We start from the raw sequence: 27,482 nt of genomic DNA on the forward strand, positions 1-27,482 counted from the left end.
TTTCTTTGCTATTTTGTAGTTTTGCTAATTTGTAGTTCCATAGCCCTACAAATACATTATTTTATAAGCTTTACTTCTTAAGGAGTGTATCTTTTGATTACAAACAAAAATGTTTGTAAGTGTGCAAATTTGTTTGTGTTAGAAGTTTTCTAATATCACATGACATCTTTTCCTCAATAAATGATGCATTTTTTTTGTCTTAAGTCAACTTGAATTTGACCAGTGGTCCAGTAGAATAAGTGTTATAAACGAACAACTTTTATACCTGTGAATCTTTGGAGTCATCTCTTTGAAAAAGGGAAATGTGAAAGATTTCATGGCAAAGTACAAAGTGCTAGCTGAAAATCAGCATTTTACCAAATCTAATATACAGAAGACCTTTTTATTATCTTTGTAAAAAAACAGAACTAAATTTATTGGTGCATTGAAAGAAATCTAGTAGGGTATAGTGTCTTTCACTTCTAATTTGTTTCCAAATCAGTGTGCTAATCTTCTGTCCTCTGTCACCCTTCCTTTTTTTTGGTTTCTCCAGTCGATGTGAAGTCAGAGGTTCCTGTGGGCCTGGAGCCCATCTCGCCTTTAGACCTAAGGACAGACCTCAGGATGATGATGCCCGTGGTGGACCCTGTTGTCCGTGAGAAGCAACTGCAGCAGGAGTTACTCCTCATCCAGCAACAGCAGCAGATCCAGAAGCAGCTTTTGATCGCGGAGTTTCAGAAGCAGCATGAGAACTTGACACGGCAGCACCAGGCTCAGCTTCAGGAGCACATCAAGGTAGCAAGCGTTTCTTTGTCTCTGACTGTTGACTCTGGGAGTCGCGCCATAACTGGGCATAAGAGGGAGCAAAGGGGGGATGTTTCATTCTGAAAAGATATGGATTCATGGCTGGGAGGAAACTGGGGTTGTACTAGTGAAAACCTAGAGTAAGTAAAAAGAATCCTGGCAAAAATCCTGCTTTGCTTCTTGAAGAGGAACCTCTGCAACTCCTTTATCTGTTAGTTTGTAGCATCAATATCTGGGAATAGTAACTTCTTCCCCTTTTTAAGATTCTCTTCTACATGATTTTGTCCATTTGCCACATCTGCCCTCCATCAAGAAGAACCATGAACCTGAGGAGACACATTTTATGTGTCTAAAGAATCTACATATACTGTTTACCAGAGAGGATAAATTAATCACTTTATGTGAAGAGAGAGCCTTTACTTTTTATTTTTTTTAATTTTGTCTTTGATCTATAAGTAGATGTCCTGGATATGCCCTAATCTTCTTTATGGAAAAAACTTCATAATGTATACATTCAAAATAATAACATAATGAAAAGCTGGATAGAATTATATATATATATATGTGTGTGTGTGTGTGTGTGTGTGTGTATAAAGAAACTGATGCAGATATTTTCAGTGTTTTTATTTAAGTCTAATAGATTAGATAATAATTTATTGAAAGAATTTTTGGAGCAGTTGATAATTTGAGACCCAAGTCGTTTAATTAAGTTATTCTAGGAGAATTATGTCCATATCCCAGGATTTTTTGTGATTTACTATTTTAAGATCATTCTAGATGTGTTTGTATCTATTTAGTCTCTTGTATCGTCTGATATAAGTATTACTTCAGTTTTATTTGTAAATGTCTTTCAACTTCTTGACAAAGATATTTAAAACAAAGCTATTTTGGTCTGACTTAGTATATGCTTACTTTGAATTTGTTATAACAGTAATATAAAGCAGCAAATATTTATAATAAAGATTTTTATGTCCAACTCCTTCAAAAAATGACTTAACTATGTTAATTATTATTATAATAAGGTAATGTGGTATTATTTCATATTTTATTGTATTATATTATAGGCACTTGATCTTTTACTCACTTCCATATCAAGTACAAACACATTTACATGGTGTTAATATAGATAATTACTCTACATTAGTATTATAAACTTTTGCCATACTGATTATTATAGTGTCTGAGAAGGTTAAGATGCTTTTTCCTCCCTATGTTCCTTGTTTCATAACTCCTTATCCAGCAGGCCTTTTTATCTTATTTTTCAAAAAAAGCTCTTTGATATCTGATATGAAGGGTAATATTTTATTTCCTTTAACTAAAAGAACTTTACTAAAAGAACTCTTCCAATTATTGATCTGTAAGATGCCCTAAAAATAAGAATGAGAATTTTAAGTCCCATATGGAATCATGGCTATATTTTACAGTGTAGGAAACATTCATTTAGTTTATAGACCTTTTTTTTTAATGATTCTTAAACATTATTTCAGTTTGACCTTTGAAACAGTAATAGTAACAGTGATGTCTAGATTCCTTTCTTCAATCATTCTAGACATCTTAAGATGGCAGTGATGAATGAGTAAAATTTATATTCTTCATAAGATTTATATAACTATCTGGTTCATTTTGCCATGTTACGCAAGCCATGTTGCCCTGAATATTGGACAGTACTAATAAGTTACAGCTTCATATGCATCTTTTCATTTATGGTTGATGCCTTTTATAGTTTTAAAGATCAATATTAAAAATTTAAAGTAATTTGATTTTACTCAAAAGTTAATAGTAGCAAGTAGGTAATTGTTACTTTGCCCCCAACAAAGTAGTATATAGCAGGTTTATTGACATCTGGAAAATATTGGAAAAGGGGGGAGAAAAATGACTCTGAGATAGCTAAATGGAAAACTTAGTTTTGGGAATGATTTTCTAGAGTAATAAGCTGCTTTTTCAGAAACTAAAGATAGCCTTAAAATTTTCTTTCAAGTTTAAAAAGTGTTTTTGCTTTAATTTATTTCTAACTTTATTGTTTTGTATTATATATTATAAGGCTAAAAGTTGATGCTTTTAACATTCATTTAGTTTTGTTTTTTTTTTTTTTTTAAATAAGAAAGACACAGCATGGTGCTTTACTTATTTATATTAGTGTTTTGAATCTTTGGCTTTTATGATCAACATCTGTTGGATTAGATGCTATTGTCCCATTTTTCCACATAGTAATCTGAGGCTCAGAGAAATACTGTAATTTGCCCAGGGTCACATAGCCAGTAAAGATTTGTAATCTTGCCTTGTCTGCCTCCAAAGCTGCTACTTTATTCTGCCTCTGTGTTGGACTAGAACATCTGAAATTGGAGGAGTGAATTTTTTTTAAACCTCATTCCTGCAATCCTCAGCAATGAATAGTAACTGGAAATTAAATTCTGGGCTTTTTCTAGATGCCTAAGAGAGATTAATACTCATTTCCTTTTGGGCTTTGGGTGGCACACTAAATCAATTTGACCAACCCCAGTATCTGTATGAAACTAACATTTAAGGCAAAGTTTAAGCAGAATTATGAAATTTTTTGTTAGAAAAAGAGAATTATTATTATTAAGAGACTAGGCAATGGCACCCCACTCCAGTACTCTTGCCTGGAAAATCCCATGGACAGAGGAGCCTGGTGGGCTGCAGTCCATGGGGTCGCTAAGAGTCGGACACAGCTGAGCGACTTCACTTTCCCTTTTCACTTTCATGCATTGGAGAAGGAAATGGCAACCCACTCCAGTGTTCTTGCCTGGAGAATCCCAGGGACGGGGGAGCCTGGTGGGCTGCCATCTATGGGGTTGCACAGAGTCGGTCACGACTGAAGCGACTTAGCAGCAGAAGAGCACATCCAGAATGCCAGAGATTGTAATATGGGAGGAAACCAGAAATGCTTCTAACCACGTCCTGGGACAAGAGAAGCTATCATGTTTGATGTGCAGAGTTGGCTTCCTGATGCTCCACAATAATTCTTATGCCATTCCACATAATTTTTTCTCTGTTACTTTTCAATGGAAATTTCAGAGTCTTAGGCACCTATCTCATATAAACAGCAAATTATACTAACTTCATTAGTATCAAAGCAAAATTAATATTGTTCAAACCTGCAACCTAAATTTTATGTGCATTTTGAACATAATGCATAATGCATTTCTCTTTCTTATATCTGAGGAACCCATGCTCTGAGTAGCTTAGTAAGTTGTCTAGATATTTTATCTAGCAATGTCAGAGCCTAGTAGAACTCAGTCTTGAGTTATTCCTCAGTGGGCATATTTACAATTATTCCTCGATGTCTGTTTCACAGTCTGAGAAAATTGACAACTCAGATGGTTTTTAAGAATGCTTTATATTCATGTTGTACATTATTTAGAAGTGACTTCAAAGTATTCAAACAGCCAAACAGTAGTGCATCAAAGTGTAGTCTTGTGGAAGTGATTTCTTCTTGACCAGTCTGTAACTGAGGAGTTTTGTGTGCTGAGTGAACTAATTAATTAGACTTTGCTATTTTGAGAAAATAGCTTGTGGTAGATTTAGGGATTGTCTTCATCTATTGAAAACCTTCTCTGTAAGGTTTTGAAACTTTTAGCCTTCATTTTATTTCAGATGTATTTTTCCCAAATTAATTCATATCTCACTATTCTGCTCAGTTTAATTATGTTCATACTGTTTCTTAGGATAAGAAGTTAAGATTTCAGTTGTTTATGTTGTGAGGGACTTGGTAAAACAGACTGGGAAATTCCTGGTTTTCTTTGCTGTATCATATATTTCAGATGCACAAAGAAAAGTCACTCAAGGAACTGAAGATCTGCGTGAATTTGGTAATATTCTGATAGGACGGCGTAGGTAATGAAGCTACCTAAAAACTTGCTTGTTAATGACAGTAAAACAGTTAATGGCATTAGTTGCTTGTCTTTAGATTTCAATAATCTACAAAAAAAAAAAGGGTAAAATGTAAAGTAAATAGAAGTAAGTTCCAAAAGCTCATAACATTTCGATTTTGGTCGTTGATGACTATGAAGCCTAAAGAAATTGCACACTCTCATGTCTTTCTCTTCTCGCAAGTTGCAACAGGAACTTCTAGCCATAAAACAGCAGCAAGAACTGCTAGAAAAGGAGCAGAAACTGGAGCAGCAGAGGCAAGAACAGGAAGTAGAGAGGCATCGCAGAGAACAGCAGCTTCCTCCTCTCAGAGGCAAAGATAGAGGACGAGAAAGTAAGAGGCACCAGGGTAAAAGATGGGTCTCTTCCCTCATCTTTAGCTGATTGTCATTCAGAAAGGAGCCTGATAAAGAGTGGAATTAAACTTGTCAAAATTGTCTGTGTTTAAGTAAAAGAATAAATTATGGGCCCAAATGTAAAGCTTTGAAATTCAGATGTCAGCTCTTTGCATTCAGTCTACAGGCATCTTTGGAAGTAAATTTAACCTTACTTGGCAAAGATGATAATATCTTTTATTTTGCACCTTAAAAATAACGTTATGCTAAGGCAATATGGCTATGCCATTGTGTTTCATGATAAACTTACTTCCACATTACTCCACCTTCTTCCCATTCAAGTAGTGATTGCTGTTTAATAAGTCAAGCCTTGTCTCATTTACTTTTTAAGTACCCAGACTTTGGAAAGATTTAAGGTAGAACTTGTGTTTAAAAAAAAAAAAAAAAAACAAAAAACTATCCACAAGAGGGAGACAGATCCAAATAATTCCCCTGCATGAGGTCAGTTCAAAATCAGGTCGTAGCAAGGTTTAAAATGTGATGACTTGAACTGAAATTGTCAGCATTATTTATTTGTTTAACGCTCAAAAGTTTTCCTTTTTTTAAGTTAGTTTTTGAAAACTAGAAATTCAGAAGAGCTCATTTAAATGTGTTTAATCACTTATATCATCCCCCAAGATTCCTGACTTTTAAAAAACAGTGCTTCGTTCCTCAGCAGTATTTTTTAAAGCTTAGGAAAAAACTACTATTAATTCTGGGAATCCCCGTTCTGTAAAAGCAATTAAATCATCGGAGGTCTTTTGAAAATTGGCAGTTGAAGCAGTAGTTATGAAACATTACTATGTCATTTTCTAAAGCCTGTTTAGACTCTCGTTTTTTCTTTTAATAGGAAAACTCATATGCTGTGACCAGTAATATTCCAGAGGCAGGAAAAGACAGAACCCCAAATCACCATCTGTTTCTGTGTGTGTGTGTTTCAGGGGCAGTGGCAAGTACAGAAGTAAAGCAGAAGCTTCAAGAATTCCTGTTGAGTAAATCAGCAACAAAAGACACTCCAACTAATGGAAAAAATCATTCCGTGAGCCGCCATCCCAAGCTCTGGTACACGTATGTTCAGCGTTTGGCTTTCTTCATCCCCAGGGGTAAAGATCACAGGTTCTCAATTCAGCTGACCTGGGCACAGATCCCTGGCCTGCCAAGTTCTGAGCTATATGGCCGAGGGCAAGTTCCTTGAATTCTCTAGTGCTTGGAATATTTCTCTGTAAAAAAGAGGATTTCTGGAAAGGTCCTGTAAAATAATGTGGTAAAGTGTGTAACAGAGATTAGCTCTTAAATAAGTGTTAGCAAGTACCACCTTGAGGGCTACAAAGTATTATGCATGTTCTTTGCCGAATGAATAACTGATAAATGTAAGGTGGGGCATAGAAATTAATTCATATTTTGCATTTTTCTATTCTCAGATGGTACATCTGATATCTCTACAATTATTTCTGAAGATTTGGCTGGTTGAGATTTTATTTTACTTGGCTTTATATAAGATGGATATCTGAGTTATTTTTTTTAAGTCCAGAAGATTTTTGACATAATTAAAAAAAATGAAAAGGAAGACAAAGGAAGGAAGAGAAGGGAAGACAAGAAAAGTAGCTGACTGATACATCTAAGTTTTAGTGACCAGTTTAGCCCTGCCCACCCTGAAAAATGAGAGTATATTGGTTTTTAACATATAAGTTGACACATAATACACTGTGGTATTATGGTTTTTTATGCAACCTTGTTTCTCCAAGTCCAGTAAAGAGATACTATGCAACACACAATTTTTTCCGTACAGTATGAGGGAAGTGGTATTTTTAAAAATCAGGAGAAAAACTGATAGGCAAAGCATATCTCAATATAGACTAATAGATTATACTTTCATCTCTCTCATATCTCTTCCCTGATGGCTCAGATGGTAAAAGCGTCTGCCTACAATGCAGGAGACCAGGGTTCGATCCCTGGGTTGGGAAGATCCCCTGGAGAAGGATGTGGCAGCCCACTCTAGTACTCTTGCCTGGAAAATCCCATGGATGAAGAAGCCTGGTAGTCTACAATCCATGGGGTCATAAAGAGTCAGACACAACCGAGTGACTTTGCTTTCACCTCTCATATTTATAAAATATGTTTAGGATTTTATACTTACATATTTTTAATTACATCATAAGGATAAGGGAGTAAATGCTTGATTATTGGAATTATTTGATATTCTGTTATCTTGACATTTCAAGTATGCCAGGAGTTCTATTTAAAGAGTTATTGTTTTTCTAATTCTGTCCTATAAGTATCTTCCCATTTCTGCATCCAAAAACAAAAAGGTAAATAAGGCAGATTCCAGAATGCTATATAAATAATTTTTAATAATTTATATGATTTTTATCATGCATGTCAATTGACTTGAAAAACCAGTCCCTGAAGAAAATTTCCACATGTTCAATCAACATCAAAAATATTGAAAAAGAAATTTTGTTTTATTACCTAGAATTACATATATAATTTATAACTAATTCATATCCCTTCTAAGTTAAAGCCTCTTTTAAGAAAAGATAATTCCTTTTTTTAAAAGTGGGAAGCAGCTACATGCAAACAACTTGTCAGCTGAAAATTCTTTAGCTGTTCCCTTGGGTATATTCGACATGGCTCTCCAATGTTACTTAGCAATCCTTTTTTTTTTTTTTTGTACTGAATAGTAGGATCCAACTCCTGGATAGCTAGCCATAAGTCATTAATTTGTGAAATCTGAACTTAATACTTTTTTTTGCCAATCATGATCAGATGAAATATCCTCACACTAGTTATCTTGAGATTGTTGATTCAAAGAAATAATACTAGTATCATCATGGTGTTGATACTATGTCCTATCTAATGTTTTCTTCATATATAATGATTATAAATGTTTATATTGGCTAGGTAGTCTATGTTCAGTCCTGAACTATTCTCCACTGACACAACTGTATCTCTTTCACTTGTATTAATGCGGGGAAAGATAACACATTTTGAGAGTTCAGTTTCATACAAAGAAGAATGTGTCTTCAGTCTTTACCTTGAAACTGCTGTCGAAGTCAGGAAACCTGGGTCTCTTGGCGTAGTACTCTCTCTCCCTGTACTTTCATGGACTACCTAGCAATTTTTAAAAACTGAAGTCCTTCTCTATGTTTACTTTTACCTTGGTTGTTCTGCATAGTTGACCAAAAAGGATTCAGATGATGACTTTTCCATTAATATGGCTCTTAAGAAAACACACATAGTAATCTCAGATACCAAAACTCAAGCTCTTTGTAAATTCTGTCTTTTAATGAAGAAAACTTTTCTATGTGGCCACATGACCAAATACACAGTGGGCATTCTTGGGCATCCTCCATCATTCTATAACATACTTCTAAAGTGAACTTGGTTACATGAGGCTGTGGTTGGTACACACTAAAAAGGAAGAGCATAAATACAGCTGAGATACGTGTTGCAGCACATGCAACTGATTATTGCTGACTAGTGTGCAGTAAAACCTCCAGGACAAATGGTGAGCCCTCTTTTTCTTTTTAGGGCTGCCCACCACACGTCATTGGATCAAAGCTCTCCACCCCTGAGTGGAACACCTCCATCCTACAAATACACATTACCCGGAGCACAAGATGCAAAGGATGATTTCCCCCTTCGAAAAACTGGTAAGTCAGTTTCACAAGAAGACTTCACTTGCTGTTCCATTGCATTCCTGTAGTTTTATTTTGCCATATGTCTAGAGGAATGTCAAAGGGTTTGTAATCATAGCTATTAGACTCTCTGACCTCTGCCCTCAGCAGAAGCAAATATGTACGCACGCATACACACACACTTCTATTTCTGTTAATATATCAATTCCTTTGATATATAATCAAAGTAACTGTTTGATTAATCACATTTAGATTTTAGACAAATTATTTTCTTATTAGCAGTGAAGAGGAGAATTAAATAAAATAGAAGCTTGATTTCTCAGAAAATTTAAATCTTCTCCATTAATGAGGACCTCTGTAGTTTTCCTCCATTATCTGGATTTATATTGAGCCTTACTCATTTACCAGAAAAATGGAAATAATATTCTTATTTTGCTTCACACTTTTAAAAACCTTAAATTGTAATTGTTTACTAAAACAGACAAGGTCAAGGCTTACCTTCTGAGTAAGTGTCTTGCCGAACGTCTCACAGATTATAGGAGAAGTCATCGTGAAGCTTTGTAGCTAATAATCTCATGTGATTGTATTAAAATTTGCTTAGGGAAACTGGGATGATGAGTCTGGAATAAATTTGGAATGTAGTCAACAACTCTATGGCTTTAGGGCCTGTATTTGTTTTCCCATATTCCTTTTTCGCCCTTTGACATGTGCATATCTAATGTGTTATATGCTCTGTTCCTCTATAATGTATTTAAACTTTAGCTAGGCATAAGCATGAATAGCATTTGTATACATGATGTTGTATAGCTTTTGATATTTTCTAAATATAGTTCTTTAGAGAAAGTTTTAAATTAAAAAATGTAAGCAAAATTCATGTGAAAGATATTCAGAGCAGATAGTTTGGTTCATTGTATTTTACTCAGATCTACTTGAATAAATATAGGTCTGTGTAATTTGTATATAAAATCTACAGAACAAAAATGATTTTTAATAATTATATTCATTTTCCCAAGCAATTTTGAATAATTGAAGTGAAAATAGATTGTAAAAACACATGTTGAAGTTGTTTTCTGTCATATAATTTACTTCCAGCATAATGAATATTTAAAAATAAAATCAATCATTAGTAAGAATTTGCTCTATCATCTAGCCCATATTGTACCAGGCACTGGGGAAAGATGGCCAAGTATTGCAAAGCATTTCATGCCTTTTTATTTTAATGGACCAAAGGATTTTGTCTTTCTACTTTAAGATACTAGATAGAGTAAAATACTTCAATAAAAGGAAATACAAAGGAAAGAATGTTTTATGTAATGCATGAGAATTTCACACTCTTATCTACCAATCAGATCACTTTTCATATAAATAAACTTCTCTGGGATAAAAGGAATAAAGCAAATAGTGAGCCTCCACATATTTCTAAAACATGGCATATAGTTTATGAAAATTGATCCATAAAGGACATGGGTTTTAGAATGTGGGGACTTTGATCTGCAGCCTTGACATTTAGTTGCACCAATGGCATGTGTAGGAACTATTGACAGAGATTATGTGAATATTGCCCCAGGTCTCAGGGCAGTGACTGGCATTCAAGAGCCTGAGGAGTCACTAAAGGGAAAGAAAACACAAGTCCCCTTATGGCAGGAGGTTACTGATGAGTGATACAGTTACATTCAGGGGGAAAGACGTCTACCCCGCTGTGCACATAGCCTTTGAATTTATTCTTACCACTGGGAGATTGAAAACTGACTGCAGAACTGACACTGACTTTGAAAAGTAGTGGCATTTGGAGCCAGTAAGTATCCAGAAAGCACATTTGATCTTTGTCAATACTTAAAGACGGGTATAAGACGAGTACTAAAAACCCATTCCTTGTGTCCCACTGTTCCCATGAGAACAATTTAGTATTTTTCTTCTGAAGATTGAGTAGGAATTTATTCTTGTAGAATTTCTCAACCCACAACAAAATTCAAAGAGAAATCCTGCTTATATGTTACAAAATGTTATTCCACTCATCTTCTGTATCTCTTTATGTGATATCTAATAATAGTGGAAAGTTACAGCCCCCATCTTTTCTAGTGATGTATTTTCTGTATTTTCCCAGTATTTTAAGTTTCTTCCCTTTATATGGAATATCTGTTATTTACAAAGTGTCAAGGCTGCTGACCTACAAAACCAAACATTTCCAACATTATATCAATAAAGTTCTTGAAAAGCCATTAATACATTTACATCTCTACAGGAGTTTCAAAATATTCCTTAGTTCAATTCCCATTGTCTGAGAAAAGTATAATATAATTAAATACAGATGTTTTCTACAGATTCTCTAAAATACTTAGAGATACCATTCATTAATTACAAATAGGCGGAAGTCTTCCAACTTTTGTAAGTATAATCTATTTGGTATATTTCCAGTTCACTGTGAGAAAGTTTAGATGTATATTTCCACTAAATAGAAAAGCACTGAAGTACTGTAAAATAACAGTTTTTACTTCAGCATTTGTTGTATTTCAATGACTCAACAGTTATTACAAAAAAGTAAGCAATAAAATATCATAATTAAACATATGTGGTGATTGAGGAAACTGTTTGGGATAATTTTCACATAAAGCTACATCATATTAAATGAAATCTGGAGAAGTGTCATTGATCATATAGTATAAATACCAGGACAGATATAATAGTCTCACTTTTCTGTGGATGCCTGGTTATCACTCTCTGAGGTCTACTTGATTTAAAAGACGTTGGTAACAGGATTCTGTCTTTTTGATCTGCATATAATACTAAATGCTTTCATTTTCTTTTTAACCTACATTGGTGCTGAATTGCTAGTATACACTAGGAAGATATTAAGGAACTAAAGCTGGAACCAGAGTAAGGAAAGTCCTAATGACCTTAAAATGAATCAAGTGGCCCCAGGGGTGTTCCTAAAGCAGTGAGCTAAATTCAGAACCTCTCCTGACCTCTTAGGACTCAGCCAGACAGGGGGAGCCTAGGAACAGTCAACTACAGAAGTCTCATTTGCCTGCAGAAATCTGACCTTTGTCATGCAAAGTGGACCTTTACTTCCTTCCCCTAAGGAGAATCACAGTTGCTCATACCTTTTGGGTTTTTTGGAAACCTCAGAATTCTGTGAATCGTTAGCTCTACTCAGTTCCTATTTCAGTTTTCTTTGAAATACAGGAATTGAGAGTCTTTAGCTCTTTTCCTAACAATGAATGTCAAAGGCTTTCAAATGAAGTTGAGAATAAAATAATTGTTTTTAATTTTTATGTTTATTGCCCACACTTAAATGTGTTCCCATTTAGAATTACCCTCTGATGGCCCCTGTTTAACATAAGAATTTGTTGATTCTGAAATTTGTATTATTTTGCTGAACTTTAGGTTTTTTTGGCTGCAAATTATATCTTATGGTAGTAGGTGGGTTTTTTTGTTTGTTTGTTTGTTTGTTTTGTTTTTGTTTTGTTTTTGCCAGTATAATACACTGCTGGACTGATAACAAACTATAAAATAGGGAAAGGAAGCTTCTGGGTCCAGCTACTTCTAAAATAGAACATATTTCCCACAGAGATACTACATATGCAGTGACTTTGAACTGACCTTCAAAACCATTTGAACTGGATTCTTTTCCAATGACTGTGTGCATATGTTTCATAAAATATTATGATAAAAAATTCTAGAGGTTTTATGCTCCATTATATTATTGGGGTCTGACCCAGTGAACTTTGCCTCACTTTGAATGTTACAGTCTTTCCATTTAATACTTCTGAACAAAGTGAGCTGGCTGGCTAGATTTAACCTCTTAAAGAGCACAAGCCATATAAAGCTAAAGCTTGGCTTGGGCTAGTAAGGCTGTTCCAGCCCCACTGAAATATTCTTTTTAATGGTCAGCAACAGTAGAATAAGACTCAAAGATGGAAGGGGTCCAAACATAAGTTAAGGTTTTGGAAGGCCAGTGTCATTTTCCACACTGAGTAACTGGAAAGAAGGCAGAGATGAGACATATAACTTTATAAATCTCCCTCAGTATAGCAGTTAGAAGTTGTGTAGTGGTACCTTGGTGACCTTTTCAAGTTATTATAATCCAGAATTAGTGCAAGGAGATTTTTAAACAATGTTTTAAAATCTCTCTTGCTCTGTTTTTCTCTCCTTTTTCTAGTTCTATGTTTTTCTCATAATACACAAACACACGTACATGTGCACCCATGGACATACACACACATTTCTGCCCAGATTTCGCTAAGATAGCACTTATGTTTTTACAGATATTCACTCAGAATCTTATTCTAGATTGACTAAAACTGGGTATTTTTATATATCTTAGTACTCTAGCTTAGTTCTATTGTAGTGACTCTTGCTTACAGTGATTGAAATATACTCTTTCTGATCAGTCTTATAACAGTTTCTCCAGAATTGAGAAGCACTGGGGCTTCCCAGGTGGCGCTAGTGGTAAAGAACCCATCTGCCAATACCTTAGACTTAAGAGACATGGGTTTGATCTCTGGGTCAGGGAAATCTCCTGGAGGAGGGCGTGACAACCCACTCCAGTATTCTTGCCTGGAGAGCCCCATGGACAGAGGAGCCTGGCGGTCGGACACAACTGAAGTGACTTAGCACACGTGCACGCGGCACAGTAACACAGGCTTTGAATCCACTGCTGCTGAGTCACTTCAGTCGCGTCTGACGCTGTGCGACCCCATAGATGGCAGCCCACCGGGCTCCCCCATCTCTGGGATTCTCCAGGCAAGAATACTACTGGATTGAAATACAGATTCTCAATCTTGGGAAATTTTTAACCTCTTTAGGTCATCTTTCTGTCATCCGTAAGATAGGTATAATTATTGCTGTTGGTTCATACAGTTATTTTGAGGATTCAATTAAGTAATGCATGTCGTGAACTTAGAATCATACCTAAGATTAAGGAAATGCTTAGATGGATGGAACGTTCTTTACTACTGTTTCTAGTTGATAAAAGACTGAATTTCATTTATTTTCGTCAGTGAAAACTGAATTGCTTATTGTTGTGTAAAGTCTTTTTAAAGACTTGTATTCTGCCACCTTATTGATAAAATGAGAAAAGTGAGGAGAAAGAGAGAAAAGTATTCACTGTAAGCTCTCTGCCTCTTGCAATGCTAAATGTCAAGATGGGAATAAAGGTTTTCGTTAACTTTGCACATTATCTGGCATTTGGGAGCCTAGTATGGTGTACAAAAATAGCAGTGGACTTGTTTCTTTCCTTCACCATAGGAAGAGCTCTTATTGATGCTCTGTACTCATTAGGGTGCCACAGAGTTTTAATTTCTGCCATTGACTTCATTTTAAAATCAATAAACTTTTAATTTTTGGAACAGTTTTAGATTTACAGAAAAATTGACCCATAGTACAGACGGTTCCCATATTACTTTCTCCACTGTCCCATTGTCTCCTCTCTTGTTAACATCTTGCGAACTGTGGTATTTTTGGTGCAATTAATGAATGCCTATCAGTACATTATTGTTAATGTACCCCATAATTTATATTAAGGTTTACTCTGTGCTTCCCTGGTGGTTATTTTGACAAATGCAAAATGTCGTGCCATGTATCCACTATTACAATATAATGCAGACTAGTTTCACTACCCTAAAAGTCCTCTGTTCTCCATATATTTACCCCTCCATCCTCCAACCCCCGATAACCACTTATATTTTCACTGTCTCTATGGATTTGCAACCTGTAGAATGTCATATATTTGAAATCATAGAGTCTGTAGCCATTTCAGACAAACTTCTTTCACTTGGCAATGTGTATTTATGATCCCTCCATGTTTTGTGGCTTGAAAGCCCTTTTTAGTACTGAATAATAATGCATTACATGGGAGGAGCCACATCTTGTTTAACCATTTACCTGTTGAAAGGTGTTCTGGTTCCTTCCAGGTTTTAGCAATTATGAATCAGGTGGCCCTAAACATTCACACGTAGGTTTTTCTGTGGATGTATATTTTCAGCTAGTTAAATGAAAGCCTAAGCATGCAATAGGTGGATTTTATAGTAAGACTATGTGTAGTTTTATAAGACACTGTCAAATTGTATTCTGAAGGGGCTGTACTGTTTTGAATTCTGACCAGCAATGGATCAGATCTACCAGTAGTGGATCGGAGTTTGCCAGCACTTGGTATTTTCAATTTAGTGTTTTGAATTTTGACCATTCTAATAGGTATATATTGCCAACATCCACTGTATCATGGAAAAAGCAAGAGAGTTCCAGAAAACATCTATTTCTGCTTTATTGACTATGCCAAAGCCTTTGACTAGGTGGATCACAATAAACTGTGGAAAATTCTAAAAGAGATGGGAATACCAGACCACCTGACTGGCCTCTTGAGAAACCTGTATGCAGGTCAGGAAGCAACAGTTAGATCTGGACATGGAACAACAGACTGGTTCCAAATAGAAAAAGGAGTACGTCAAGGCTGTATATTGTCACCCTGCTTATTTAACTTCTATGCAGAGTACATCATGAGAAATGCTGGGCTGGAAGAAGCACAAGCTGGAACCAAGATTGCCAGGAGAAATATCAATAACCTCAGATATGCAGATGACACCACCCTTATGGCAGAAAGTAAAGAGGGACTAAAAAGCCTCTTGATGAAAGTGAAAGAGGAGAGTGAAAAAGTTGGCTTAAAGCTCAACGTTCAGAAAACGAAGATCATGGCATCTGGTCCTATCATTTCATGGGAAATAGATAGGGAAACAGTGGAAACAGTGTCAGACTTCATTTTTTTGGGCTCCAGAATCACTGCAGATGGTGATTGCAGCCATGAAATTAAAGGACGCTTAGTCCTTGAAAGGAAAGTTATGACCAACCTAGATAGCATATTGAAAAGCAGAAACATTACTTTGCCAACAAAGGTCCATCTAGTCAAGGCTATGGTTTTTCCAGGAGTCGTGTATGGATGTGAGAGTTGGACTGTGAAGAAAGCTGAGCACCAAAGAATTGATGCTTTTGAACTGTGGTGTTGGAGAAGACTCTTGAGAGTCCCTTGGACTGCAAGGAGATCCAACCAGTCCATTCTAAAGGAGATCAGTCCTGGGTGTTCGTTGTAAGGACTGATATTACAGCTAAAACTCCAATACACTGGCCACCTCATGTGAAGAGTTGACTCATTGGAAAAGACTCTGATTCTGGGGGGGATTGGGGGCAGGAGGAGAAGGGGACAACAGAGGATGAGATGGCTGGATGGCATCACTGACTTGACGGACATGAGTTTGAATGAACTTGGGGAGTTGGTGATGGACATGGAGGCCTGGCGTGCTGCAATTCATGTGGTCGCAAAGAGTCGGACACAATGAGTGAGTGAACTGAATAGGTATATAATGGTTTTTCATTGTGGTTTTATTTCCTAGTTTTAGTGTGGTATAATCTTTCTCATCCCTTTACTATTAATCTCTCTGTGTCTCTCTTTTTAAAATGGTTTTCTGATAGTGTATGCTGGTGGTTTAGTCACTCACACCTGTCCAACTCTTGTACACTATGGACTGTAGCCTGCCAGGCTCCGCTATCCATGGGGATTTTCTAGGAAAAAGTACTGGAGTGGTTTGCCATTTTCTTCTCCAATAGACAGTGTATAGTAGGGTCTTTTTTTTTTTTCCTTAATCCACTCTGACAGTCTCCTTTAATTAGTATGTTAGATCAGTCCCATTTAAAGTGCTTATAGATATAGTTGGATCAATACCTGCCCTGTTTATAACTGTATTCTAATCATTATAGTTAATCATTTTTTTTTTAAATCTTCCCCTCTTTATTCTCTGGTTTTAACTGAGCATGGTATATGATTCCATGTTCTCTACTGTCTTAGCATATCAGTTGTACCTCTTTTAAATTTTTTCTTTGATGGTTTCCTTAGAGTTTGAAGTGCACGTTTGTAGCAAATCTATACCCATTTTCAAATAACACTATACTTGTTCTATGGCTATAGGTACCTTAAAACAGAGTATTCCCAATTCCTCTCTCCCATCTTCTATAATTTTGCTGTCATTAATTTCACTTTCACGGGTCACTGAATACATTTTTGGTATTATATTTTGAAGTCAGATCAATTAAAAATAAGAAAACTAGAGGCAGGTTCAAAAGGGAAGGAATATATGTCTAATTACTGTTAGTCACTCAGTCGTGTCCAGATCTTTGTGACCCCATGGACTGTACCCACCAGGCTCCTCTGTCCATGGAATTCTCCAGGCAAGAATACTGGAGTGGGTAGCCATTTCCTTTTCCAGGGAATCTTTCCTTCCCAGGGATGGAGCACAGGTTTCCTGCATTGAAGGCAAATTCTTTACCTTCGGAGCCACCAGAGAAGCCCAAACATATATATACCTATGTCTGATTCATGTTGATGTATGGCAGGAACCAAGACAATATTGAAAGCAATTATCCTCTAATTTAAAAGAATTTTTTTAATGAGGAAAAGAAACATTTTATTTTACCTTCATTTATTTTTTCCTTTATATAGCTTTGAGTTTCTGATTTATATCCTTTTCTTTCTTGCTAAAGTACTTTTAATCTTTCTTGCAAGTCAGCTCTACTGCTAACAAATTTCCTTAATTCTTGTTTGTCTAAGAAAGTTTTTATTTCTCCTTTATATTTAACAGATAATTGCACTGAATGCAGAATTCTTGGTTGCTGATTATTTTTTCCTTGCAATACTGTAAATGCTTCACTCTCTTCTTGCTTGCATGGTTTCTGACCAGAAATTTGATTCAGTTCTTATTGTTGTTGATCCAGAGGCAAGATGCTTTCTAACATCCTCTGGTTTAATGGAAGATATTCTTTGTTTTTTGTTTTCTACTATTTGAATATGATGTGCCCAGGAGTCTATGTTTGGTATTTATACTGTTTCGTGTTCCCTGAGACTCCTAGCTTGAGAGCTTGTCTGTGTATTCCAGCTACTGCTCAAACAGTCTTCTGCTTTTTTCTTTAATGTTATCGGTTCTCCATTATGCATGTGTTATGTCTTTTGCAATTGTCCCAGACTGGCAAGTATTTTGTTCATTCTTTTTTTTTTTTTTTTTTTTGCCCATTGACTTCAGAAGTTTCTATTGACATGTCTTTAAGGTCGTTGATTCTTTTCTCAGTTGTGTCCAATTTCTTGTTGAGCCTTATTAAAAGGCATTCTTCATTCTATACTTTTGATCTCAGGCATTTATTTCCTTTTGGTACTTTCTTAGTGTTTCTACCTCTCTGCTTACAGTTACTAATATATTCTTATGTATTGTCAGCCTTTTCTATTAGAGCCCTTAACATGTTACTCACAGATATTTTAAGTTCTCTGTTTGATAATTCCAAAATCTTTGTCATAACTCAGTCTGGTGTGATGCTTGCCTTATCTCTTCAGACCATTCTCGCTTCATTTTTAGCATGCTTTCCAACTTTTTGTTGAAAGCAGGACATGATATATTAGAAATTGACTAGTTAGGCTTTCTGTGTGAGATTTTATGTTAATATGGCTACATTTAATGTTTGCAGTGGATGTAGGTGCCATGGCTTGGGTTTCTTCTAGTTTCCTTGGTGGCAGTTTGTTTGTTGTTTTTGTTTTTTTTTTCTTTCTCCATTTTGGGGTTTCCCTAAGAACTCTTTCATAAATGGAATGTGTCTTGCCGCTCTCTCATTGGCAATCCACTGTTGTTATACTGGAACCCTGTTAATGTGACGATAGACATTGGAGGCTACCCAGATGGCTCAAGGGTAAAGCATCCATCTGCCATTGTAGGAGACACAGGAGACGCTGGTTCGATCCCTGGGTTGAGAATATCCCCTGGAGGAGGAAATGGCAACGTACTACAGTATTCTTGCCAGGAGAATCCCATGGACAGAGGAGCTTAGCAGGCTACAGTTCATGGGGTCACAAAGAGTTGGACATGACTGAGCAATTACACACAATCACAACCAAGGCATTGGGGAGGGACAGTGTTCTATAATTTTATAATTAAATCTCAGTTTTTTAGTGGTCCCTGAGTTTGTGGTCTTTGAACTCTAGAGTAGTTTCTTAGCTTTTAAAAAAATCTTCCATGTAAATGAGATAGGAGAGCTAGAAGAGGCTAGAGTTGCCTAATAGCCTTTCTCTTTTTTTGGGCTCCAAAATCACTGCAGATGGTGATTGCAGCCATGAAATTAAAAGACGCTTACTCCTTGGAAGAAAAGTTATAACCAACCTAGATAGTATATTCAAAAGCAGAGACACTACTTTGCCGACTAAGGTCCGTCTAGTCAAGGCTATGGTTTTTCCTGTGGTCATGTATGGATGTGAGAGTTGGACTGTGAAGAAGGCTGAGTGCCGAAGAATTGATGCTTTTGAACTGTGGTGTTGGAGAAAACTCTTGAGAGTCCCTTGGACTGCAAGGAGATCCAACGAGTCCATTCTGAAGGAGATCAGCCCTGGGATTTCTTTGGAAGGAATGATGCTAAAGCTGAAGCTCCAGTACTTTGGCCACCTCACGCGAAGAGTTGACTCATTGGAAAAGACTCTGATGCTGGAAGGGATTGGGGGCAGGAGGAGAAGGGGACGACAGAGGATGAGATGGCTGGATGGCATCACGGACTCGATGGACGTGAGTCTGAGTGAACTCCGGGAGTTGGTGATGGACAGGGAGGCCTGGCGTGCTGCGATTCATGGGGTCGCAAAGAGTCAGACACAACTGAGCGACTGAACTGAACTGAACTGAAGGTCAAATATGGAGAAGGCAATGGCAACCCACTCCAGTACTCTTGCCTAGAAAATCCCATGGATGGAGGAGCCTGGCGGCTGCAGTTCATGAGGTCGCAAAGAGTCAGACTCGACTGAGCAACTTCACTTTCACTTTTCACTTTCATGCATTGGAGCAGGAAATGTCAACCCATTCCAATGTTCTTGCCTGGAGAATCCCAGGGACGGGGGAGCCTGGTGGGCTGCCATCTATGGGGTCGCACAGAGTCGGACACGACTGAAACGACTTAGCAGCAGCAGCAGCGAGGTCAAATAAAGTTCTAGTAAATAGTTTCCCTTGGAGGGCAGGTTTTGTTATGTAGAATACTCTGGGTATATTTTATATCTGTACTTTTTTACTGGACATATTTCAAAATGGCTGCTTTTCTTTCCCCCTTCACCTCTGTACCCTATCATCACATAGACAAGAGGGGATTCTTCACTATCTTCACTTAGAGAACATGGTTGGGTTCTTGTAAATAAAACCTCTGAATATGTACTCTTCCCTGCTGAGACTGGGCCCCTGGGGTTTTTAACTCTCAAGCTAGTCCACACTCAGCCTCCAGTAACTCATCAAAATTAACATCTGGGTGTTCCTACTAGTTCCTGGCTCCAGTGGCTTCTCTTCTCCATTAACAGATCTCAGCTATGATTTTTGTTATTTTTCAGTCCTGATTTTGAAATGACAGTTTGCTCTGAGACCAAGTTCTCTGATGAATCTAAGAAAATTGCTTTGGTTTTAATCTGCTCAGATTTCTTCTTGTGGTGAGGATGGCAGTGAAGGTTTCCAAGCTTTTCACATGTTGTAGTTGATACCAAAAGGCAGCCACCCATTCACTATTTAAAAAAAAAAAACAAACTTTATTTCAGCATAACTATACTTACAGAAATACACTCATATTGGTTAATAGAATACAATTTAACTTCTCCTACAAAATTTGAACTGGAAACTTGGTACATGGTTTGCTTTAAAAAGAAAGAAAAAGGATTTGTAATCTGGTTTATTTTTATCTGTTACAAATGTATACAAAAGATTCTCCATAACTTTTAAATCAGTAAAGCATTTTCAAAAAATTTTAAAAATACAACTTTGCAGTTTTTAAGGTGACAGATTCATATTTAAACAATATATTTTTTACCAATTAATTATAATAATTTTTTTATAAGATTATAAGTCATCAGTGTTTGACTCTCCTTCTCAGTGTGGTCATGACTAACAAATCCATGTACTGAAAAAACTGACAAAGAGAATAGACTAAAATAATTTTTAAATCACATTTTGAAAGGAAGGTTGTACTTTATGCTAAAATCTTTGCCCAGTGTTTAATTCTATTGTTTTTATTCTGTACCCTCTTCTATATGTCATCTTTCTCTTCTCCTTAATAGGAATCAAACACTCCATTGGTTTTTGCTACTTTGAGAATGAATTTGATGAAATATTGTAATGGAACAGAGCATGAGCTACTCTGTGAGCAACACTTGAGAATAATAAGGACTTTTCCCCCTGTGTTTTTCTTACCTTTCTTTTCATATCAAATGCTAGAGGTTTGATAAGGTAAGACAAACAAATTTTTGGCCCTCGAAAAATTAGAAAAATCAATTCTTTCTAAAAATAGGATTTATTTTTTTACATAGCAATATTATATTTTAAAAGACCCTTTTTGATAGATTTGATCCTTTAGATTATGAAAAGTTAGCAATTTGCAGCTATTATATTTCTTTGATATGCACTTTTTCTTCCAGTTTTGTTAAAATGTAACTCACAGCACTGTGTAAATTTGAAGTGTTCAGTTGAGTTCAGTTTAGTCGCTCAATCGTGTCCGACTCTTTGCGACCCCATGAATTGCAGCATGCCAGGCCTCCCTGTCCATCACCAACTCCCGGAGTTCACTCAAACTCAAATCCATCGAGTCAGTGATGCCATCCAGCCAACTCATCCCCTGTCATCTCCTTCTCCTCCTGCCCGCAATCCCTCCCAGCATCAGAGTCTTTTCCAATGAATCAACTCTTCCCATGAGGTGGCCAAAGTATTGGAGTTTCAGCTTTAGCATCATTCCTTCCAAAGAAATCCCAGGGCTGATCTCCTTCAGAATGGACTGGTTGGATCTCCTTGCAGTGCAAGGGACTCTCAAGAGTCTTCTCCAACACCGCAGTTCAAAAGCATCAATTCTTCGGCACTCAGCTTCCTTCACAGTCCAACTCTCACATCCATACGTGACCACAGGAAAAACCATAGCCTTGACTACATGGATCTTAATCAGCAAAGTAATGGCTCTGCTTTTGAATATGCTGTCTAGGTTGGTCATAACTTTCTTTTCAAGGAGTAAGCGTGTTTTAATTTCACGGCTGCAGTCACCATCTGCAGTGATTTTGGAGCCCCCAAAATAAAGGCTGACACTGTTTCCACTGTTTCCCCATCTATCTCCCATGAAGTGATGGGATGAGATGTCAAGATCTTCGTTTTCTGAACGTTGAGCTTTAAGCCAACTTTTTCACTCTCCTCTTTCACTTTCATCAAGAGGCTTTTTAGTTCCTCTTCACTTTCTGCCATAAGAGTGATGTCATCTGCATATCTGAGGTTATTTTGATATTTCTTCTGTCAATCTTGATTCTAGGTTGTGCTTCTTCCAGCCCAGCGTTTCTCATGATGTGCTCTGCATAAAAGTTAAATAAGCAGGGTGACAGTATACAGCCTTGATGCACTCCTTTTCCTATTTGGAACCAGTCTGTTGTTCCATGTCCAGTTCTAACTGTTGCTTCCTGACTTGCATACAGGTTTCTCAAGAGTCAGGTCAGGTCATCTGGTATTCCCATCTCTTTCAGAATTTTCCACTGTTTATTGTGATCCACACAGTCAAAGGCTTTGGCATAGTCCATAAAGCAGAAATAGATGCTTTTCTGGAACTCTCTTTCTTTTTTATGATCCAGTGGATGTTGACAATTTGATCTCTGGTTCCTCTGCCTTTTCTAAAACCAGCTTGAACATCTGGAATTTCACAGTTCATGTACTGCTGAAGCCTGGCTTAGAGAATTTTGAACATTACTAGCGTAAAGTAATAGAGTTTTGCCAAGAGAACGCACTGGTCATAGCAGACACTCTCTTGCAACAACACAAGAGAAGACTCTACACATGTACATCACCAGATGGTCAACACCGAAATCAGATTGATTATATTCTTTGCAGACAAAGATGGAGAAGCTCTATACAGTCAACAAAAACAAGACCAGGAGCTGACTGTGGCTCAGATCATGAACTCCTTATTGCCAAATTCAGACTCAAATTGAAGAAAGTAGGGAATACCACTAAACAATTCAGGTATGACCTAAATCAAATCCCTTATGATTATGCAGTAGAAGTAAGAAATAGATTTAAGGGACTAGAACTGATAGATAGAGTGCCTGATGAACTGTGGATGGAGGTTTGTGACATTGTACAGGAGACAGGGATCAAGACCATCCCCATGGAAAAAAAATGCAAAAAAGAAAAATGGCTGTGTGCAGAGGCCTTACAAATAGTTGTGAAAAGAAGAGAAATGAAAAGCAAAGGAGAAAAGGAAAGATATAAGCATCTGAATGCAGAGTTCCAAAGAATAGCAAGAAGAGATAAGAAAGCCTTCCTCAGCGATCAATGCAAAGAAATAGAGAAAACAGCAGAATGGGAAAGACTAGAGATCTCTTCAAGAAAATTAGAGATACCAAGGGAACATTTCATGCAAAGATGGGCTCGATCAAGGACAGAAATGGTATGGACCTAACAGAATTAGAAGATATTAAGAAGAGGTGGCAAGAATACACAGAAGAACTGTACAAAAAAGATCTTCACAACCAAGATAATCACAATGGTGTGATCACTCAACTAAAGACAGACATCCTGGAATGTAAAGTCAAGTGGGCCTTAGAAATCATCACTACAAACAAAGCTAGTGGAGGTAATGGAATTCCAGTTGAGCTATTTCAAATCCTGAAAGATGATGCTGTGAAAGTGCTGCACTCAATATGCCAGCAAATTTGGAAAACTCAGCAGTGGCCACAGGACTGGAAAAGGTCAGTTTTCATTCCAATCCCAAAGAAAGGCAATGCCAAAGAGTGCTCAAACTACTGCACAATTGCACCCATCTCACATGCTAGCAAAGTAATGTTCACAATAATAGTAATGCTTCAAAATTTGAAGTGTACAGCATAATAATTTGACTTGTTTGCTCATTTTTTAAGCAAACATATCTGAATGGATCTAACAGATAATATTTTATAGTTTAACCAGCAATATTTTTTTACTTTTACATTTTTTTCCTTAGTGGTGTACAAGGTGATCTGTTACACATGATAAAGTGCTGTAGTATTTACCCAAGAATTAAATGGTGTAGAGTAGTAAGAATCTTTGTAATATAAAAAGAGTACAAATTTATAACATGTGGTTTTTCACTGAAAAGCATAATAGAAATTAATGTCCCTAAGAATTTTTTATTGAAAAGTTAAATGTATGGTTATGTTAAAACAAAAGACAAGTAGTTTAAGTTTCACAATTCAATACATGGAAAACTAGTCTCACAGATTGATTGTGCATGTGGTATGTATGATAACTAGTTGGAGGTAAGACCAAGTGTCAATTGAAAATTGTTTGATAATTAATCAGCTTAGTAGGAACTTTGAACATCTAACTAAAATTATTTGCCAGTAGAAACTAGTGTGGTTGCTAGGGGTGGAGGGAACTAGTGTGAAAAAGCTAATATAGCTTAGAAATACAGAGCTTGGAAAATAATCTCACGGTTTGGAGTTAGAAATATTTGGCTTAGAATTCTAGAATGGCACTACCAGCTAGAGCTGTGTGACTACAGGCAAGTTACAGGACTTCTCTGAGCCTCAATTTTTAAAGTGTCAGGAATGGAAAATATTTGGCTTTCAGGATTATGATAAGCAAAAACATTTTTCGTGAAGGTGCCCAGCACAGTGCCTGACATATAACAGAGTCTCTGTACGTATTGGCCGTTTGAGTTATTGGGAATAATGGTGTGGCATTAGTAATAGGAATTATTAGTAGCAGCTGCATACTAAAGAGCCTCTTAATGAAAGGGAAAGAGGAGAGTGAAAAAGTTGGCTTATAACTCAACATTTAGAAAACTAAGATCATGATATCTGGTCCCATCACTTCATGGCAAATAGATGGAGAAACAATGGAAACAGTGACAGACTTTATTATTTTGGGGCTCCAAAATCACTGCAGATGGTGACTGCAGCCATGATATTAAAAGATGCTTACTCCTTGGAAGGAAAGTTATGACCAATCTAGACAGCATATTAAAAAGCAGAGACATTACTTTGCTGACAAAGGTCTATCTAGTCAAAGCTATAGTTTTTCCAGAAGTCATGTATGGATGTGAGAGTTGGATTATAAAGAAAGCTGAGTGCCGAAGAATTGATGCTTTTGACCTGCGGTGTTGGAGGAGACTCTTGAGAGGCCCTTGGGCTGCAAGGAGATCCAAGCAGTCCATCCTAAAGGAAATCAGTCCTGAATATTCATCGGAACGACTGATGCTGAAGCTGAAACTCCAATACTTCAGCTACCTGATGTGAAGAGTTGACTCATTTGAAAAGACCCTGATGCTGGGAAAGACTGAAAGCAGGAGGAGAAGGGGACAACAGAGATGGTTGGATGGCATCACCAACTTGATGGACATGAGTTTGAGCAAGCTCTGGAAGTTGGTGATAGAGAAGCCTGGCATGCTGCAGTCCAAGGGGTCACAAAGAGTTGGACACGACTGAACTGAACATAGTATAATTTTAAAATAATTGAAATGGCAAAAACAGTTTAGAGTTGTGATCTTAACCCTCTCACTAATGTATGACCTTGAACATATGCTACATCATGATTTTGTAGCTCAGATTTCTCGGATAAATGACAAATTTGGACCAACTGATTCTTAATATTGTATATTATTGTAAACAGGAACCATATCATAATGTTTCATGAAGATTAAGATAAGAAAATGTTAATGAAGAACATATAAATAAGAAATAAATGATGGTGCTTTTGCAGAATTATATCTCAAATTTGTTGTAATTAACTGTAGCAAAGTCTAATGACATACTTTTCACTCCCCATAAAATGCTCATTTAGAAACATGCAGGATGTTTTAGATAAGATTGGAATGAGAAATTGGCAAAAAATAATAATTAAGACTTTAAAAGCATTTAGCCATCTGTTGTATAATCATGAGAATGATTGAAAAGTGACTCCTAATTTGTAATATTCACAGTTAAAAACTTGAAGTACTGGGAAAATGTTCTATACAAATATATGAATTTATGTATCTTTAGACATATCTAATGAAATAAATTAAAAGATGAAAAAATAAATTATGAAATATTGGTAAGTTTAGCCACCTACTGAGTTTCTTTGAAATAGAAGTATTCCTTGATGGCAAAGAAATCTGCCGGAAACCATTATCTGTTTGCTCAAAACTCTTATTAGTATTTAAGGTAGCACAAAATAATAGTTTTACCCTGGCATGCTAGATTTTACATTGAGTGACCTTAATTTACCAATCTCTTATTTTATAAAATTATTAACATTTGATTTTGAGCTAACATTTATCATTATTTTAATACTTATACTGATTCCCTCCATTCTTTACTACCTACCCATATACAAGATAAATATTTTTCATAAGCTATAAATTCTGACATTATCTTTACCTCTTCCATTTTCAGTTTAATTTTTGCTGTAAAAGCTAACAATCATATGTCAGTTATTAGGTATCATATTTCATACTCCCATTCTTATCTTGTTCTTCCCAATTGGATTTTAAAAAATGTTCCTGAAGAGTGTTTGTCACATCTTCTTTCCTTATCTGACAAACCACACTTTGTGCTGGCCCTTTGGGTGTATATAAATAAATTAATATGAGTAACAAAGGATTTTTTGCCATTAAGAAGCTCACAGTCCTCATAGTGAGATCCATGTTGATCGACAATTAGTTTTAGATTTTTGAACCACCTTACTTCTTGCGAAACTACTGTTTCATATTTACACATTCTAAACATTCTTAGTGAGATGGTTGGATGGCATCACTGACTCAATAGACGTGAGTTTCAGTAAGCTCCAGGAGTTTGTGATGGGCAGGGAAGCCTGGCATGCTGCAGTCCATGGCATCACAAAGGATTGGACACAACTGAGCAACTGAATTGAAGTGAGTGAAAGCAAAGATCCAGACCGTCTGAAGAATGTAGATAAGAGAAGACATTGATATAGTAATTATTTTTTTAGTTAAATAAGCTTTCAGTGTATTTAATTGAAATTTTCTATATTAATTTTATTATATTTGTTTTGAAGTAGGTAACACAAAAGAAATTCTCAGAAAGAATTTATTAGCCTGCTATCTGGAGATGGTGGAGGACAGAGGAGCCTGGTGTGCTGCAGTCCATGGGGTCTCAAAAAGTTGGACATGACTTCAGCGACAGCTGTGCATACGTGGTTTTTAAAAAATAGTTTAGACTAGTCCTGCTAAAAATATTTTTTCTGTAATACTGGGAAAAGTTCTGTGTCTGCACTGTGCAATTCAGTAACCACTGAGCAAATGTAGCCACCTGAAGTTGAACATACGATATAGCTGGTGTGGCTGAGGAGATGAATATTCATTGACAAACTTTAAATTTAGATTAAATATTCACATGCAACTAGCTAGTAACTATCGTATAGGACAGCACAAGTATAGACCACAGTGGACACACATGTGGCCTGAACGGCACTACAAATTCCCTTCATTGCCCAGGTCAGACATCACAGTCACAGCATACTCTTCCCTTGGAGTTTGGACATAGAAGCATTCTAAATCAAATCACCCAAAGGAAATACAGTGTCTGAGCAGAACTGTATTTTCAGGACTCTTAATTTTTAAGAAACAAATACCAAGAAGCTTAGTTTTTGAAAAAAAGAGGGTTTGGAGGTTTCATTTATCTGAATTTTTTTAATGTCTAGGTGCTTACATGATGTTAATTCAGTGTGTTCACATGTTGTTAATAAAAGTGCGAGTTTCTAGCCTGGTTCTGCTGGACTTTACATGCAGTAATGCTCCCTTGTAATAA

The 27,482-nt window shown here is 36.5% G+C and overlaps 1 protein-coding gene across 25 annotated transcripts in view; it reads left to right on the plus strand.

The window, feature by feature from the left end:
* HDAC9 (histone deacetylase 9) overlaps positions 1–27,482 on the plus strand; it is a 1,063,328-nt gene that overhangs the window by 586,797 nt on the left and 449,049 nt on the right. For 15 of the 25 annotated variants that reach the window (XM_042248291.2, XM_060414369.1, XM_042248295.2 and 12 more), the window contains 4 exon segments: positions 533–774; positions 4,858–5,008; positions 5,990–6,116; positions 8,580–8,701. In XM_042248291.2, coding sequence (XP_042104225.1) covers positions 533–774; positions 4,858–5,008; positions 5,990–6,116; positions 8,580–8,701 — 642 coding nt within the window. 25 annotated transcript variants of the gene reach the window in all.

This window comes from Ovis aries, chromosome 4, assembly GCF_016772045.2.
Source record: "Ovis aries strain OAR_USU_Benz2616 breed Rambouillet chromosome 4, ARS-UI_Ramb_v3.0, whole genome shotgun sequence".
NCBI lineage: Eukaryota > Metazoa > Chordata > Mammalia > Artiodactyla > Bovidae > Ovis > Ovis aries.